Below are 18387 nucleotides of genomic sequence, written 5' to 3' on the forward strand. Positions count from 1 at the left end.
AATGATGTATGGATTTTAGCTTTACTTTAGTAAGTCTTTTGTTTACTCATTTTGGGCTGAAGCTTTTATGATGATATCTGGATTAATGTGGTCAAATAAAGTATGAGCATTTGCAACCTGAATGATGGTTTACATGTGTAGATTTACCAAACAGTAGACCATTCTGTGTATTATCTGAAAATGTATGAATCAGTCTTTCTTGTCCAAGTTTTTCAGAGATTTAAGAATCTTTTGGAAAATAATTCTGAAATAATTTGATTTTGTACATCCATACCAAAGCCCTAGGGGACTGGTGATGTATATCTAAAGGATATATGTATGTGTGTGTATGTCATATAAGCATGAGAATGAATCTTTTTAAAAAGTCATTTCTTAGAAATTTTGCCTATAGTAGTTTATCTTACTTTTAAATGTTAACCTCTAACCCCCCAAAACTCCCATTTTCCCACAATATTTTCTCTAGGAGCTTGTACCTCCAGGCCCATACATCCTTCCAAAGCTCCCAACTACCCTACAGAGGGAAACCACCGAGTAGAATTCAACGTTAGCCACACCCAAGCCCTGGACAAAGTCATGTCTGCAGTGAAAGGAATTGATGATGTTTCTGTCACTTCTTTTTCTGCTAGGTACAATTTATTTTTCTCTTTTTTTTGTGTGTATTTATTTGTAAGCATCTTCCTTACAAAGTCTGTAACCCTGGTATTTAGGCTTGAAACAAATAATTTTCTCTGGAGTTGGTTTACAAAGCAGCATACTCCTCATTTGTCTGTGGGTCCTGGAGACCTATGGAATTTTTTCAAAACAATAAAAACAATAAGTAACACTTATTAAGTATTTTCTATGTCAGGGGACTATACTATGCATTTTATATACAGTATTTCTAATCCTGGTGATGTTCAAAGATAGTTGTTTTCACTTTAGAGAACACAGATAGATCCTAGTGATGTGGTGATGAGGCTTTTATTGGTTCCCAGCAAATCAGTGATTTCCAAGCACTTTCTTTTTTATATTTATCTTTACATTTTAAATATATATTTTCATAAATCAGTTTTTTAATTTAACATCATGGGAAATACTTTTCTGAATAATCTTTGTTTGTTTGTTTTAAGAGACTCCCAGGCTGGGCGCAGTGGCTCACACCTATAATCCCAGCACTTTGGGAGGCCAAGGCTGGTGGATCACCTGAGGTCAGGAGTTCGAGACCAGCCTGACCAACATGGAGAAACCCCGTCTCTACTAAAAATACAAAATTAGCTGGGTTTGGTGGCGCATGCCTGTAATCCCAGCTACTCGGGAGGCTGAGGCAGGCGAATCACTTGAACCCAGGAGGCGGAGGTTGCAGCGAGCCGAGATCACTCCATTGCACTCCAGCCTGGGCAACAAGAGTGAGACTCCATCTCAAAAAAAAAAAAAAAAAAAGCGATTCCCATGCTGGAGTGCAGTGGTATGATCGTAGCTTGCCATGGCTTTAAGCTGCTGGTCTCAAGCAGTCTTCCCACCTCAGCCTCTTAATTAGCTGGGACTATAGGTGCCAAGCACTTCAAGTGAAAAATACATTAAGTGCCTCTTTATAAGGTCAATCATTATTTAGGGCAGATATAGGAGTTTTTTTGGTTTGTTTATTATTTATTATTATTTTTGAGATGAAGTCTAGGTCTGTCACCCAGGTTGGAGTGCAGTGGCACAATCTTGGCTCACTGCAACCTCCGCCTCCCTGGTTCAAGCGCCCGCCACCATGCCTGGCTAATTTTTTTTTGTATTTTTGGTAGAGATGGGGTTTCATCATGTTGGGTGGGTTGGTCTTGAACTCCTGACCTCGTGATCTGCCTGCCTCAGCCTCCCAAAGTGCTGGGATTATAGGCGTGAGCCATGGTGCCCAGCTGTTTTTTTATTTTTTATTTTTGAGAGACAAGGTCTCACTTCATCACCCAGGCTGCAGTGCAGTGGCATGATCACAGCCCATTGCAGCCTTGACCTCACAGGCTCAAGCCATCCTCCCACCTCAGCCTCCCTAATAGCTGGGACTATAGTTATAACTTGCCACCATGCCTGGCTAATTTTTGTATCTTTTGTAGAGACAGGGTTTTGACTTGTTGTCTAGGCTGGTGTCAAACTCCTGGGCTCAAGCCATGTGTCCACCTTGATTTCCCAAAGTGCTGGGATTACAGGCATGAGCCACTGCCCCCAGCCTAACCTCTCATTATTTTTAATTGCTTGTAGTGTTTCTTATTATGGATGAACGATAGTTTCTTTAAGCATTCCTCTTCCTACTGATGGACTTTTTAGTTCGATTCCAGTTTTTCCATATTGTAGATAATATCTGAGTTTTACCACTAGATAGGGACCAAGGCATTGGTTTTCTTTCTTTTTTAAAAATTTCACAGATGATTGCAGAGTTTATAATTAATGCTTCCAGATTATCTTTAAAGGTGTCCTTTAGTTCTAGAATTTTATGATTATATTTAGAATTTATGGTTAAATGTGAAACTTTCTTGATGCCAATAATTTTGGAGAGGCTCTGGAGGGTGATCCAAGGACCCCCTGCATGATTGTTAATGAGGTGCTTATTTAAAATGCAGATTTTTGTATTCATCTCAGATCTTGTAATTAGAATGGAGTTTGCCTGAGAATCTGTCCAAGACATTCTCAAATTCAGTGTTTTAAAATTATCTCTAAGGCTTTAAAAAAATTCAGTTTGCCCCAGCCCCATTCGTAGATGTTCTCTTTCACTGGTTCTGTGGAAGGATCCAGCACCTGTTATTTTAAGAAGCTAGAAGGAATTTTTTTTTTTTTTTTAAGACAGTGTCTTACTCTGTTGCCCAGATTGGAGTGCAGTGGCGTAATCTCGGCTCACTGTAACCTCTGCCTCCCAGGTCCAAGTGATTCTCCTGCCTCAGCCACTGGGGAGTGGCTGGGACTACAGGCACCCCCCACCACGCCCAGCTAATTTTTTTTTTGTATTTTTGGTGGAGATGGGGTTTCACCATGTTGGCCAGGCTGGTCTTGAACTCCTGATCTCAGGTGATCCACCTACCTCGGCCTCCCAAAGTGCTGGGATTACAGGTGTGAACCACTGTGCCTGGCTTTTTTTTTTTTTTACCTTTAATTTTTTAATAAAAAAATAAAATGGGGTCCTGCTATGTTGCCCAGGCTGGTCTTGAACTCCTGGGCTCAAGTGATCCGCCCACCTTGGCCTCCCAAAATGCTGGGATTACAGGTGTGAGCCACCGCGCCCGGCCAGGAAATTTCTGATGCACAATCGGGATTGAGAACAGTTCTTGAACAGTGGTTTCAAAGTGAGGTCTCTGGAACAGCAATATCAGCATCACCTGGAACTTGTTAGAAAGGTAAACTCTCAGACCCCCACTTAGATATAATGAATCAGAAACTCCAGGGGTAGGACCCAGCAATCTGTGTTTTAATAATCCTCCAGGTGATTCTGATGCATAGTAGACTTAGAGAAATGCTATTCTAGAAAATGCATTAGTTTCAGATTAAATGGGTTCTGTTGGTTAAATCCTTAGTTCTACATAAATCTAATCTCCTATTATAGTAAGTTTGTAAACTGTGGATTATGTAAAATACATTTTGGCTATATTTGGCCTAAATGGAGTGATTTTTCCCCCCTAGGATTGATAATGAGGAACAAACACGGATTAGTCTGAATTGTACTCAGAAGGCTTTGATGCAGGTGGTAGATTTTCTTTCTCAGAACAAACAACTTTATCAGAAGACAGAAATTCTGTCGCTGGAGAAGGTAATAAAAATATTTTGTGTTTGATCTTAAAATACTGTGCATTTTCAGCTTTATTGAAGTATAACTGATATACTCAGAATTGTACATATTTGATGTGTACAGTTTGATAAGTATCATTACTTTGTATTTTTCTTCAGCAAATTCATTTGTAAATTATTAGATCAACAGGCCATTCACTGTTACCTAAAGTACAAAATGGCAATGAGAGCATAATATTCTCTAGGAAGTAATTGAGAAAGGGAGACATTCCAGGAATAGGAAAATAGTGGTACTTCTTCAGGGTTACAGATTTGGTTACAGGTTTGCTCTCTCTTTATTTTATACCCTCTGCCTGGACCATGTCATTCACTCTTTCACTTGATAGCCATTTGTATGATGATGATTCCTATCTTTACTTTTTGGCTTAGAATGCTTTCTTAAGGGAAAAAATGACAAGAATCCATATTTTCAACTACTTTCTGGATGTTTTGCCCTTACAGAGCCCACAAGTATTTCAAATTCAATATATCCAAATACTTTATCCCTGTGCCACCCCCCCTTTTTTTTAATATATATTTCATATTTCAGTATCATTATCTACTTTAGTTTCCAAGTTTTCGTACTCCTCCTTGACTCCAAGCCCTGCTGATTCTGGCCTCATATCTATACAGTGTTTCTCCTCTGTATTGGCTCTGCCACCACAGGAGTTGAAACTCTCATTTTCTGTGATGAGAGTTGTCTCACCGAGCACCTAGGAGGCAGTCCAGGCTCTTTAGCATGGTGTCGGAAGCCCTTAATGATCTGCTACAGCCTGGGCCTCCAGCCTCCTCTCCTTCCACAGCACGTGCTCTGCACAGTAGCCATACTGTCTTCGTTTGGATCTACCCCCACAGTGTGTTCTCTCAAGTCTTTGGCACCTTTGTCCATGTTCTCTCTGTTTAGAGTGCCTTTCTTCATCTCATCGTACCTCTGTCCTGCCACACTGCACTTGACATCACCGCCCTTTCAAACTTTTTTATTTCCCCCTTTTTAACTCTTTTAGGGTTTTCTCTAAGACCTGAGTCCTTCCTCCAAGTACTCCCCAAGCCTCCCAAGTCACAGCTCATTTAGTTTGTCATTCCTTGTGCTGCTGCAACTGTAGAACCTACCTTGAATTTAAACAGTTTTATTATTTTGTTTAATTAATTAATTTATTTTTGAGGCAGGGTCTGGCTCTGTCCCCAGGCTGGAGTGTGGTGGTATAATCTCAGCTCACCTCTGCCTCTTGGGTAGCTCAAGCCCACTTCCCATTCAGCCTCCCAAGAAGCTGGGAGTGCGGGTGCACGCCACCATGCCTGGCTAATTTTTGGATTTTTTAATGGAGATGAAGTCTCACTATGTTGCCCAGGCTGGTCTCAAACTCCTGAGCTCAAACAATCCACCCACCTCAGCCTCCCAAAGTGCTAGGATTATAGGCATGAGCCATCGTGCCTGGCCTGATTATTGATTTAAACATCTGCCTTCCTAGGAAACTGTGAGCTCCTAGAAGAATGATTTTGTCAGGTTTGTGTCCCCACATTTAGCCTGGAGCTTGCTGTAGTAACCTCACAGTGTGCATACTGATTGATTTTAGCATTTGTTGTTTTAGGACTGACAGTGGACACCGTTTCTAACTTCTGTTTCTCCTCAGCCTTTGCTTCTACATACTGGAATGGGACGCTTATGCACACTGGATGAATCTGTCTCCCTGGCAACCATGATTGATCGAATCAAAAGACACCTAAAACTATCTCATATTCGCTTAGCCCTTGGGGTGGGGAGAACCTTAGGTAAATATTGCTCCTTCATTTATCCAGTATGCCTACTGTTAACATTGGACAAAGGTTGAAACTCTTGATTGTATTAATATGTGATAGAGAATGTGTTAGCAGCTCATAGGAGATCATTGGTTTACTTTATTGATTAGGGTAGGCCAGGTCCTGCTGTGGAATACATCTCATTGGCCTAATAAATGAGATTTATTTCTCTGTCATGCTATGTGTTCATTTCAAGTTGGTTATTTTAGGAAGTCTGGCCATTGTAGACTGGTGGTTGTTGCAGAGGGAGAGAGTTTTGCAGGGTCTTAAACCATCAGTTCAAAATTCCAGGAAACATGTTCATTTCTGCTCAACTTATTTTCCAGAATTAGTCATGTTATCCAATACAACCAAGGGAGGCATAAAGTGCAGTCTTACCATATGTCAGGAGGAGAGCTGGAATCACGATTGCTACAATTACAACATAAATTTTGCACTTACAAGACTGGTAATATTTTCTAGTGAGGTGCCACTGAGTGATCTGATCCATTGCAGTTTCTAAGTCTTGCATTTTTTCTTCTGGCCTTTCCCCGTACTTTTGAGAACAAAAAGAGTGAACAGACATTTGTTCAACACCTGCAGTGAACCTAGCACTGTACTGATTGTCTGTCCTGAGTGTGTGAGCTCCCACTGGCAAAAGCAGTGGGGCACAGTGGTTATAGGTATAGATTCTGAGCTCAGACAACCTGGCTTCAGATTTGTCTGTCCTGTGTGTTTGCTGCATGTCTTTGACAAGTTGTTTATGCCCTCTGTGTCCCAGTAGTCTCATTGGTAAAAACTGCATTAATAATAAAACCTAACTCAGAGGGTGGTAGTATAATCCATGTGACATGGCACAGTGACTGGCTCACATTAAGTATAGTTAAAGTGCTAGCTGTTGTTAGCTTTGTGGTTGGTACTATTTCTCCTATGTCATAGGTGAACAGTTTTGGTTCAGAGAGATAAGTAACTGTATTAGTTCGTTCTCACACTGTGAAGAAATGCCCAAGTCTGGGTAATTTATAAAGAAAAGAGGTTTAATTGACTCTTTAATTTATAAAGAAAAGAGGTTTAATTTATAAAGAAAAGAGGTTTAATTGTTCTGCATGGCTCGGGAGGCCACAGAAAACTTACAATCATGGTGGAAGGCACCTCTTCTCAGGGTGGCAGAAGAGAGAATGAGTGCAAGTGAGGGAAATGCCAGACGCTTATGAAACCATCACATCTCATAAGACTCACGCGTTATCACGAGAACAGCATGGGGGAACTGCCCCCATGACCCAATTACCTCCACCTGGTCCTGCCCTGGACCCGTGGGAATTATGGGGATTACTGTTCAAGGTAAGGTTTGGATGGGGACACAGAGCCAAACCATATGAGTAACTTATGCAAAAGTCCAGTTAGATCAAACAACCCAAGGGAGTTAAGTGTCCAAAGAAAATGGATAGCAGAGGTGGGATTTGACTTCCAAAATAACTCCAAAGCCCCATCTTTGAGATACCATGCTGCTGAACTGGAGTGACCACTGAAGAAGTGTCCATTTTAGAAACCCAAGTGCTAAATACTTGGATTTTGGTTCAAAAGTTGCGGTTATTTCACTTTTCAGAGGATGCTTTTTGAGAATAAATAGTATATTTAAAAATATGTGCCAACTCCATTCGTAGCATTCCTCTTTCTCACTAGTCCTTTTAGTTCCTTAACTTCCTCCCCTGAGAATAGAGATAGTACTTGCCTACCTCTCACTGTTGTCTGAAGACCCAGGTGAGATTACTTTACCCAGCAACGTTGCAGTACTGCCTGGAGCTGCACCATTAGTACTATTCAGTGGTTTGTGAGTGTGCAGCCATGTCAAAGGAATAACGGTACTCCCTTCAGCAGCACATATACTAAAAATTGGATGATATAGATTAGCATGGCGCCTATGCAAAGATTACACGCAAATTTGTGCATTGTTCCATATTTTGTGCAATTCACAAAGGTTGTTAGTTAAAAAAAAAAAAAGGAATAATAACTGTACCTTGGGTTAGCTATGCAATATCAAAAGAATGACCTGTTTGCTTATATTAAAACATGTTTTTTTTTTTTACATGCAGAAAGGACAATTCGTATACTCGTGATGAGACCAGGAGTAAAATCTGTATTATGTTTAGGATTCTTGGTATAAATTATAATAGTAAAAAGAAAGGGAATTGTAAAGTATTGGTCTCTTGTTTCCTTTGTCTTGAAGAGTCTCAAGTCAAAGTTGTGGCCCTGTGTGCTGGTTCTGGGAGCAGCGTTCTGCAGGGTGTCAAGGCTGACCTTTACCTCACAGGTAGGACAGACTTTGGATCTCTCTTGGTTTATTTTTTGCAAAATCAAAAATGGCAGATTTTAGGACAGTACCTGGCACATAGATGATACCTAATTAATGTTTTGTAAACTTGAACTAAACAGAAACTACAACAGAACTGGGACATACTGCGTTCTTTGTGGAGGGATGAAATCATTGAACAATTTATTATCTCAAAAATTAATGGTCAGCATTTATTTTACCTACATTCTTCCTAAACTGTCCCAAACCTCTCAGATTTCACATCAGTGGGATACTTTCTACCCTGTCACCTTAGCTAGGAAATGGTTCCTCTTAGCCTAAAGCCAATCATCAATTCCTATCAATTCAAGCTCCCAAATCTTTCTAGAATCTTCCCCCTTATCTGTCCAGGCAGTGTCTCCTACTTGAAGTACAGCATCAACCCTCTAATGTTATCTTCCATATATTCTCCTGAAATTAACTTTTCACAGTGCGTATTTGATGGTCTTGACTAAAAAGACTTCAGTGATTTCCTTCATCTGTCTGGTAGAGCCTGAACATTGCATCCTCTTTCTTGTACCCTTTGCATATGCTGTTTTCTTTGGTTAGAATGCCTTTTCCTTGTTCTCCTCATGATAAGTGAGCACCCCCTCTGAGAAGCCTTCTCTGACACTGTCCTGCTTCTGCCTCTTGTGGGTCCCTATCACTTTGTCCTTGATCTCCAGTGTGCACTTCTGTTGGACAGTAATTGGCTCCTGGGCCTTACACTCTCTCCTTAAGGATACTACCTAATAGGTCCTGGCTAATTTTTATTGAAAGAATTACTTCACGCAGTTACTACTCAGGAATGTGACCAAACATGGCCCATTATACCTGCAAAGGATTTGAAGACATTTTAATGGGTTGCCAGTTTGTTTACCTCCTCCTTCTTAGGGTTAGGAGAGAATGAGTTAAAGAATTACTTTTCCACTTCGAGGACCAGGCTCTAGACTCTTAGCCCTCTGGCCATTCCTTTGGCTACTTCCATGCTTCCCTTGCCTCCCACACCCATGCCTTGTTGTGTAGCACACTCTCTTACAAAGGCTGCTGCACTGAAAGCATTGTCACATCCCGAAGTACCAAGGAGCAGCATCTGAGAAAGCCTGATGGAACTGCTCTAAACCAATAAATTGATTTAAAAAAAAAAAAACATGTATGTGACTATTACCTGTTTTCCATTCTTCTGAAGATAAAAGATTTTTTTAAGTCCTTAAATTTCTACCAGATTAAAGTGAAATTTCAATATGAATATCTTACAGCATTGTGTCTGGCTATTTTAAAATTCATTTTAGCATTTTACTTAGAAGGAATTTCAGACCTATGCAAAAGTTGTAAGAATAGTCCAATGAACTCCTATATGCTCTTCACCTTGGTTACTAATGGTTATATTCTGCCATATTTGTACATTCTTTATGTACATATTATATATGTGTCTGTATACATTTGTGTGTGCATATATAGATATATAATATACAAGTTAAAAATTTTTTATATATATATATATATATATATAGATGTATTTCCCCCAGGACCATTTTAGAAATCGATTGCAGACATGACAATTTCTTTACCTCTCAATACTTCAGTGTATAGTCTTCTAAGAACAAAGACATTCTAAGTCTATAGAACAATTATCAAATGAGGGAATTTAATATTGTTAAAACATTTACTTGATATACAGTCCATATTCACATTTTTCCAGTTGATAAAAGTTTATAGCATTTCTTTTTCTGATCCATATCCAGCCCATGATCTCACATTGCATTTAGTTGTTGTTAGTCCCCTTCAGTCTGGAATAGTTCCTCAGCTTTGTCTTCATAACATTGACATTTTTAAAAGAGTATAGGCTCTTTGTTTTATGCTTCTCGCTCAATTTGGGGTATCTATTTCCTCATAAATACTTTTTTAAAAACTAGTTTTTAAAAAAAGTGATAAAATATAATGATATGTTCATAAAATAAATTCAGGCAGTTCCAAAATGTTAAAATGTCCTTCCTATCTCGCTGTGGGGAGAAATAGAAAATATTACCTGGCTAGCATTAGATGTCTCTGGTCTGTGAGGCATTGCTTTTGAGTGTAACTTCAGAGATGCGAAGCCCCTCCTAAAGGACCTCTGCTGAACTTCATCACGCTTCCTGTGAGCCTGAGGCCGTGTTCTCGTTGTATTAGGTTGTTAAGGGTAACACCCTGTAAGACCAGCAGATGGGGAGCCTGCTCCTTGCAAATGTAAGTTCTCTCATTTGTCGTTTCATTCTCCATTTGCTTTTCCTTTCCCAAGCTGCCATCCTGGGCCAAGCTTTTCTTTCCATTGGCTTCAGCAATTATTGCAGGGTCTTCACAGATTTCCCCCCTTTCATGCCTTCTCCGGCCAATGAGTTTGTCACAGTACAGGCAGCCAGACTTATCTTTCCTAAAACAAGGCTTCCAACTGGGTCATCTTAGTGTCTTTTTCTTGCTTTTTACTTTTACTATTATAGATTAAGATGTTTTAAAAGGTGCTTGAATAAAAACTATTCCTTATAATGAGATGACACTTATTAGAAGAGTGTGGGGAACTGAAAAATTCTGGAATTAAGAAAACTTATTTTTTACCTACAGATGTTTTCTTGTGGGAAAATTAGAGAAAAAACTCAATTTTTTTTCTAAGAACCTTTTTTTTCTTAAATTTGTATGCCCTTCTGTCTCTAAATACAGTTCAAAATTGTACTTTCTAAAGAACAAACCAAATTGTACACAGTGCAGTTTTGCTCTTAAATTACAAGTCATCAAATTCACAAACTGCATTTTTAAAAATTCAGAATATTAGGCTGGACACGGTGGCTCACACCTGTAATCCCAGCACTTTGGGAGGCCGAGGCGGGCAGATCACTTGAGCCCAGGAGTTCGAGACCAGCCTGGCCAACATGGCAAAACCCCGTCTCTACTAAAAATACAAAAATTAGCCAGGCTTGGTGGTGGGTGCCTGTAATTCCAGCTGCTCGAGAGGCTGAGGCAGGAGAATCACTTGAACCCAGGAGGCAGAGGTTGCAGTGAGCTGAGATTATGCTATTGCACTCCAGCCTGGGCGATAGAGCAAAACTCCATCTAAAAAAATAAATACAAATATAAATAAATTAAAAATTCAGAATATTTGAGTTTTCCCCAAATCTTTTCACAACAGATGAGATTCCCTCCAGAGTTTCTAGGGATTTTGCTTAAGTCAAAGAAAAATACTTTGTTTTAATCTGGAAATAATCTTAAATTCATTTCATCCTTGTATATTAGACTAAGTTGACGACAGAAATACAGGTGCTTACAAAGCCTAAGTCTGCTGGGCAGTATACACAGAATGTCCTCCAGAGGTATTTATTACATAAGAGGCAGATTTTCTGAAGGCCTCATTTTACTTGGCAGTGGTCATTCTTTTTACGGTGGAAACACAGTAAAATGGGTGTTTACAGATCTGGTTCTGGCCAGATATGTTGGATTGGACAATTGCCTTGGGGTCTGCCAAGGAAAAAGAAGTTGAAATTCTCAATGGGATGGCTTTTATTTTTATTTTATTATATTTTCAAGACAGAGTCTTGCTCTGTCACCCAGGTTGAAGTGCAGTGGTGCAATCTCGGCTCACTGCAACCTCCAGCCCCCATACTGAAGCAATTCACCCGCCTCAGCCTCCTGAGTAGCTGGGATTACAGGCGCACGCCAGCACACCCAGCTAATTTTTGTGTTTTTAGTACAGATGGAGTTTCACCATGTTGGCTAGGCTGGTCTGGAACTCCTTAGCTCAGGTGACCCCCCTGCCTAGGCTTCCCAAAGTGCTGGGATTACAGGCGTGAACCACCGTGCCCAGACTTTTCTCTGTTTTTAAGTTGGAGGACATAAAAGAAAACTGTACAGTACTTTCTAGATTTATAACAGTTCTGCTGTATTACATTCACTTTATATAGAATATAAACTTGGTATTTCTGCTTTTGTGTTTCCTCATTCCACAGATTCCATATCTAGCATTTAAGAATTTGCTGTTTCCTTTTTGGTAGGTGAGATGTCCCATCATGATATTTTGGATGCTGCTTCCCAAGGAATAAATGTCATCCTCTGTGAACATAGCAACACTGAACGAGGCTTTCTTTCTGACCTTCGAGATATGCTGGGTTCTCACTTGGAGAATAAGATAAATATTATCCTATCAGAGACTGACAGGGACCCTCTTCAGGTGGTATAATTGCAGAAACATCAGGATAACACATTGTACAAATTAGTTGGATGCCAACTTGAATTTGTAACATGAGTCAGTGGGACTAGTGTGCTTCTAGAAGAGTGTCTTAGAGGGTATGATCATTTCCGGTTTGTTAATCTGATTCACCATTCTTTTTTTTTCCTTTTTTTTTTTTTGAGATGGAGTCTCGCTCTGTCACCAGGCTGGAGTGCAGTGGCGCGATCTTGGTTCATTGCAACCTCTGCCTCCCAGGTTCAAGCAGTTCTTCTGCCTCAGCCTCCTGAGCAGCTGGGACTACAGGTGTGTGCCACCGCACCCAGCTAATTTTTGTATTTTTAGTAGAGACGGGGTTTCACCATGTTGGTCAGGATGGTCTGGATCTCTTGACCTCGTGATCCACCCGCCTCGGCCACCCGAAGTGCTGGGATTACAGGCGTGAGCCACCACGCCCGGCAGATTCACTAAATGTTCTATCGCTCATACAGTAAAACTGTAATGTAACTACCACATTAAATAACAAGTATTCATATAAAATCTAGGAAAGATTGAATAAAATCTGTTTACTTAACATTCTTTGGAAGGAGCTCAAGTGATTCTCTCCTTAGTTTAATTGTAGATGGGATGGGATGGATCCATTTGGGTATCTTTGCCCTTGCTTAGTTTAACATTATGCTTGAAAAACTTGGGCTTGAATACTTCTTTCTAGGTAGTAGCCTCTTTGCAATGATAAGGTCTGTTTGTCCCTGTTCCTAGTTCTGCCTACGATCTAGTCTCTCACCTAAATTTCAGAATCAGAATGAGATTTATCAGGATGTTGTTTTAAAAATATATATACACAATCATTATTCATATTACTATTACTTTATTGCTTTTTAGATGACTTACTTGTAATTTTTTTTTTCTTCCACAGTCCTTTGTTCCCAATTTCTGCTCTGTCACTTCCCTCTCTTGGCAATGAACTTGGCTGACACAGGCAGGGGGCAGGGCCAGGGAGTGAAATTCCAGAGCAGAAAGAACGAAGTCAGATATCTCAAAATAATCATCCTGCCCCATTTAATCTGGGCCCTTTCTCCATGTGGATGCCCTTTTCTAAACAGCGCCCGCACTGGGCTGCGAGGCCCCTGCCTGCCTCCACTGGTTGGGCAGGGCAGATACACCTTTCTCCACCCGTTTTCAGATAATCTGGCTAAAGCAATATTCCCTCCAGTTTAGGCATTCTTGGATTGCCTTTATGATTTGTGCTGTTTTACCATACCACATATAATTTTTACTTCATGCTTTTGTGTAAAGCAACTTTTTCTCTTTTTATTTTTTATTGTGGTAAAATTCACATAACATAAAATTCACCATTTTCCTGCCCCTCCCCCCAATTCACCATTTTATTTAAAGTATATAATTCCGTAGCTTTTAGTACATTTACAGTGTTGTGGTACCGTTACCACTACAGTTCCAAAACATTTTTCATCACCACAAAGGGAAGCCCCATTAAGTAATAACTCCCTCCTCCCATCCCCTGAATCCTATTTCTATGGAGTTGTCTATTCTGGATATTTTCTATAAGTGGAATCATAAACACGTGGTCCCTTGTGTCCGGCATCTTTCACTTATGTTTTCTCCATTACTGCCGCCTTTTGTGTTTTTTCCCTTGTATTTTGACTCCCTTATTTCCTTATATATATATATTCTTACCTATCTTTAAAGGAAATTTTATGTCACATCCATTATAACTTAAATATTTACTTAATCTGTATTAAATACAGGATTATTAAAATACAAAGGAACATTGCTCAAAAGAAATGTCATTTTTAAAAAAATATCTTTTTTTTTTTTTTTGGAGACATAGTCTCACTCTGTTGCCCAGGCTGGAGAGCAGTGGCATGATTACAGCTCCCTGCAACCTCTGCCTCCTGGGTTCAAGCGATTCTCCTGCCTCAACATTCCAAGTAGCTGGGATTACAGGCACCCGTCAGCATTCCCAGCTAATTTTTGTATTTTTAGTAGAGACAAGGTTTCATCGTGTTGGTCAGGCTGGTCTCCAACTGCTAGGCTCAAGTGATCCGCCCACCTCAGCCTCCCAAAGTGCTGGGATTACAGGTGTGAGCCACTGTGCCTGGCCTGAAATGCCATTTTTTTTTTTTTATTGAGACAGAGTCTTGCTCTGTCGCCCAGGCTGGAGTGCTGTGGCCGGATCTCAGCTCACTGCAAGCTCCGCCTCCCGGGTTCCCGCCATTCTCCTGCCTCAGCCTCCCGAGTAGCTGGGACTACAGGCGCCCGCCACCTCGCCCGGCTAGTTTTTTGTATTTTTTAGTAGAGACGGGGTTTCACCATGTTAGCCAGGATGGTCTCGATCTCCTGACCTCGTGATCCGCCCGTCTCGGCCTCCCAAAGTGCTGGGATTACAGGCTTGAGCCACCGCGCCCGGCCCTCTGAAATGCCATTTTTAAGCTTAGTGTCTAATGACATGTTTTGTGCTGTTTTGCTGATTTAATAAATAAGGCCACATACTGACATGAAATAGTGGTTTAGTAATCCCTTGTCTACTCCTGAAAGCTGAAGGCTGAGGAAGGACATGCACATTCTCTCACAGGCGTCACATGAAAAATCTTCCCCATCCTGTAGGACTTACAAGGTCGCTTTGGATGCCCAAATGGATGGTACATTCCAGGTGGAAGGTTGCAGATTGTAGGGAACAGTGTCATCACCTTTGTTGTGCATCCACGACACCTTATATAATCTTTTGTGCACATGTATTGGAGGGTGCTGCATACCAATCTAGATCAGGATCCAAATCAGACACTAGCGCAGGAAAGCAGCAGCTGGCCAGGAGGTGGCAGCAACAGTTCAGCTCAAGGCAACTGCTGCTGAGCAGAATGAAGGTCCAGCGTGGCCAAGTCTTCCTGATCTTTCAGGGGCACAGGAAATCTGGATTTTTAATGTGTGGTGGTAAAATATACATATATTATCATATATAAAACATACATATATAGGTGTTTCTGTACAGTTCCTGGCTTACAACTCCCCTAGCCCTTGTTACAGTCTTTTGGGTGTGTTAAGCCTCAGGGGCAGGCCTCAGGAAACAATCTCTCAGAGTTCTCCTGCCCTTCCTTCACCCCCAAGGCAAAATCCTAATCTTCTCCCTCCCTTTTCTTTTTTAGAGACAGGGTCTTGCTCTGTCACCCAGGCTGGAGTTCAGTGGTGTGATCATAGCTCACTGCAGCTCCGAACTCCTGGGCTCAAGTGACCCTCCCTCAGTTTCCTGGGTAACTGGGACTATAGGCACCTGCCACCACCCATCCCCTACTAATTTTTTCAAATTAAAATTTTTACTTTTGTAAAGACAGGGTTTTGCTACACTGCTTAGGCTGGTCTTGAGCTCCTGAGCTCAGGGAATCCTCCTGCCTTGGCCTCCCAAAGTGCTGGGATTACAGGCGTGAGCCACTGAGCGTGGCTTTTTTTTTTTTTTTTTTTTTTTGAGACAAGAGTTTCACTCTTGTTGCCCAGGCTGGAGTGCAATGGCGTGATCTCGGCTCACCACAACCTCCGCCTCCTAGGTTCAAGTGATTTTCGTGCCTTAGCCTCCTGAGTAGCTGGGATATTAGGCCCAGCTAATTTTGCATTTTTAGTAGAGATAGGGTTTCTCCATGTTGGGCAGGCTGGTTTCGAACTCCTGACCTCAGGTGATCCGCCCACCTCAGCCTCCCTAAGTGCTGAGATTACAGGCGTGAGCCACCGCACCTGGCCTTATTTTTATTTTTTTGAGACAAGAGTCTCACTCTGTCACCCAGGCTGGAGTGCAGTGGCACGATCTCTGCTCACTACAACCTCTGCCTCCCAGGTTGAAGCAATTCTCCAGCCTCAGCCTCCCAAGTAGCTGGGATTACAGGCGCTCGCCACAATGCCCAGCTAATTTTGTATTTTTAGTAGAGACAGGGTTTTACCATGTTGGCCAGGGTAGTCTAGAACTCCTGACCTCAAGTGATCCACCTGCCTCAGCCTCCCAAAGTGCTGGGATTACAGGAATGAGCCACCGTGCCATGCAAATGCTGCCATTTTAAGGCCTACACTTTGGGTAGCAAAAGTAAAGATGTTGACCCTAAATACTTGAGAGGCCTGGGGCCAGTGATAAATATAAAAATGGTTACAAAAGTTTAGGAATGAGCTTTGTATTGTACTATGTTTAAAGTTATCCATAGCATCAGTCTTTTGAAATTTGCTTTATTCAACACATTAAGGATGCTATAACTTATGCTATTAAAACCTCATAGGCTGGGTGAGGTGGCTCACATCTGTTAATCCCAGCACTTTGGGAGACCCGAGTGGGTGGATCACTTGAGCCCAGAAGTTCAAGAGCAGCCTAAGTAACATGGTGAAACCCCATCTCTACAGAAAAAGAAAAGAAAAAAAAAAGCTGGGTGTGGTGTGTGCCTCCTGTAGTACCAGCTGCTCGGGAGGATAAGGTGGGTGGATCACTTGAGCCCAGGAGGTCAAGGCTGCAGTGAGCTGAGACGGCACCACTGCACTCTAGCCTGGATGACAAGAGACCCTGTCAAAAACAAACACTTAACAGACATTTCATATTTCATCTTCATATCCTCACAACTACTGCCTTTTGTGTAGTAAGTGTTCAAATTTAGGCTATTCAGGATTATGCTGGAAGAGTAATTTCACCTCACAGAATGTAAAAAGTACATTCTGAACAATGCTACTGCCTCCACATTTGAATTAGCTGGAACAAAAAGAGTGAACTTCTAAAGTTAGTCATTTTGTTTAAAAGTTAGGCAAAATCTATTAATCAGCCCCCAAACCAACTGATCTTTTATTTTGAGACAGGGTCTCACTCTGTTACCCACCAGGCTGGAATGCAGTGGCATGATCACAGCTCACTGCAGCCTCAGCTTTCCTGGGCTCAGATGATCGAGCCACCTAAGCCTTCTGAGTAGCTGGGATCACATGGTGGGTGCCACCACGCCCGGCTAATTTTTTGTATTTTTAGTAGAGAGAGGGTTTCGCCATGTTAACCAGGCTGGTCTTGAACTCCTGGTCTCGAGATTGGCCTGCCTTGGCCTCCCAAAGTGCTGTGAGCTACTGCACCTGTTTACACTGATCTTTTATATGAGTGAAGTGATCATGTATTAAAATAACAAATGATGCTAAGAAAGTCTAGTTTCAGGACTACTGTGAGGACTAATTTAGCAGTCCTTTCACAATAAATTCAGCACTGTGGTAAACTTATAAACAATAAATGTTTGACATCTCCTGTGCCTTTTTTTTTTTTGGTAATTTTATTAAGAGTACCCAGAAAACCTTTCAAGGTTTCAGTAGGTCTGTTCAATCTTGCCAGAAGCAAGTTAACACAGTAGAAGAAATTAGAGCCTTAGCAGTCAAGACATAACTGCTAGAGCCTGAGGGACACCGATGCGGACACAAGTCAACAAACAGCATACAATAATATGCCAAGATCTTCACCAGATCTGTAAGATGCACTCATAAAACTTCTTTTGAAGAACTTACAAATATTCTTAGTAAAAAAGTAGCACTACAAATTTACAAAGTGATTCTATCCAAATTGGCTTTTTATTTATTAATAATAAAGTCTACTGACAGATACTGCTTGCAAATAGTATAGACACAAAAATTATAAAAATAAACCAGTAGATATTTAGGGCAGATGCAAAAATTTGCACATTAGATCATTATAAACTAGATAGCTTAAGCAAAAAAAGCAAGGTGCAAACCAGCAAGTATATTACCAATTGTGTTTTTAAAAGGAGAGAGACAGATACTTTTACATATGCATAGGCTATATCTGGAAGAATACTTAAGAAAATGCTATTAGTGGTTGCCTAAAGAACTGGGTGGATCAGGGAGTGGGCAGGAAACTCACTTTCACTGAATATCCTGTGGTACTATTAAAACAATTTTTAAAATCACATTCATGTACACATTTGTTTAAACATTTTGACTAGAGGTTATATTTAAGACTAAGCCCTTGGCCAGGCGCAGTGGCTCACCCCTGATCCCAGCACTTTGGGAGGCCGAGGTGGGATCACTTGAGATCAGAAATTCGAGACCAGCTTGGCCAATATGGTGAAACCCCATCTCTGCTAAAAATACAAAAATTAGCCAGGCATGGTGGCGTGTGCCTATAGTCCTAGCTAAGGAGGCTGAGGCACAAGAATCGCTTGAACCTGGGAGGCAGAGGCTGCAGTGAGCTTAGATCACACCACTGCACTCTAGACTGGGCGACAGTGCAATTCCATCTTAAAAAAAAAAAAAAAAAAAAAAAGACTAAGCCCATGGACTTAACATA

General features: G+C 41.1%; 1 protein-coding gene and 1 non-coding gene across 15 annotated transcripts in view; both read left to right on the forward strand.

Moving 5' to 3' along the window:
- Nucleotides 1–18387, forward strand: part of NIF3L1 (NGG1 interacting factor 3 like 1) — a 58221-nt gene that overhangs the window by 3471 nt on the left and 36363 nt on the right. For 8 of the 14 annotated variants that reach the window (XR_002516225.2, XR_004176709.1, XR_002516226.2 and 5 more), the window contains exons 2-5: nucleotides 464–626; nucleotides 3631–3757; nucleotides 5406–5544; nucleotides 7778–7861. Coding sequence is in view for 10 of the 14 variants with exons in the window: in XM_021923864.2 (XP_021779556.1) it covers nucleotides 464–626; nucleotides 3631–3757; nucleotides 5406–5544; nucleotides 7778–7861 (513 nt within the window). In the remaining 4 variants the exon portion in view is untranslated. Of the gene's footprint in view, nucleotides 1–463; nucleotides 627–3630; nucleotides 3758–5405; nucleotides 5545–7777; nucleotides 7862–10048; nucleotides 10106–11898; nucleotides 12227–18387 lie in introns of those variants that run through there. The other 6 variants (XM_009182724.3, XM_009182725.3, XM_031651884.1 and 3 more) reach the window with 3 other exon arrangements.
- LOC116269274 lies at nucleotides 7413–7514 on the forward strand. Its single transcript, XR_004176754.1, has one exon. It is a non-coding gene; the product is annotated as a U6 spliceosomal RNA (small nuclear RNA).

Source organism: Papio anubis, chromosome 10 (genome assembly GCF_008728515.1).
Source record: "Papio anubis isolate 15944 chromosome 10, Panubis1.0, whole genome shotgun sequence".
Taxonomy (NCBI): Eukaryota; Metazoa; Chordata; class Mammalia; order Primates; family Cercopithecidae; genus Papio; species Papio anubis.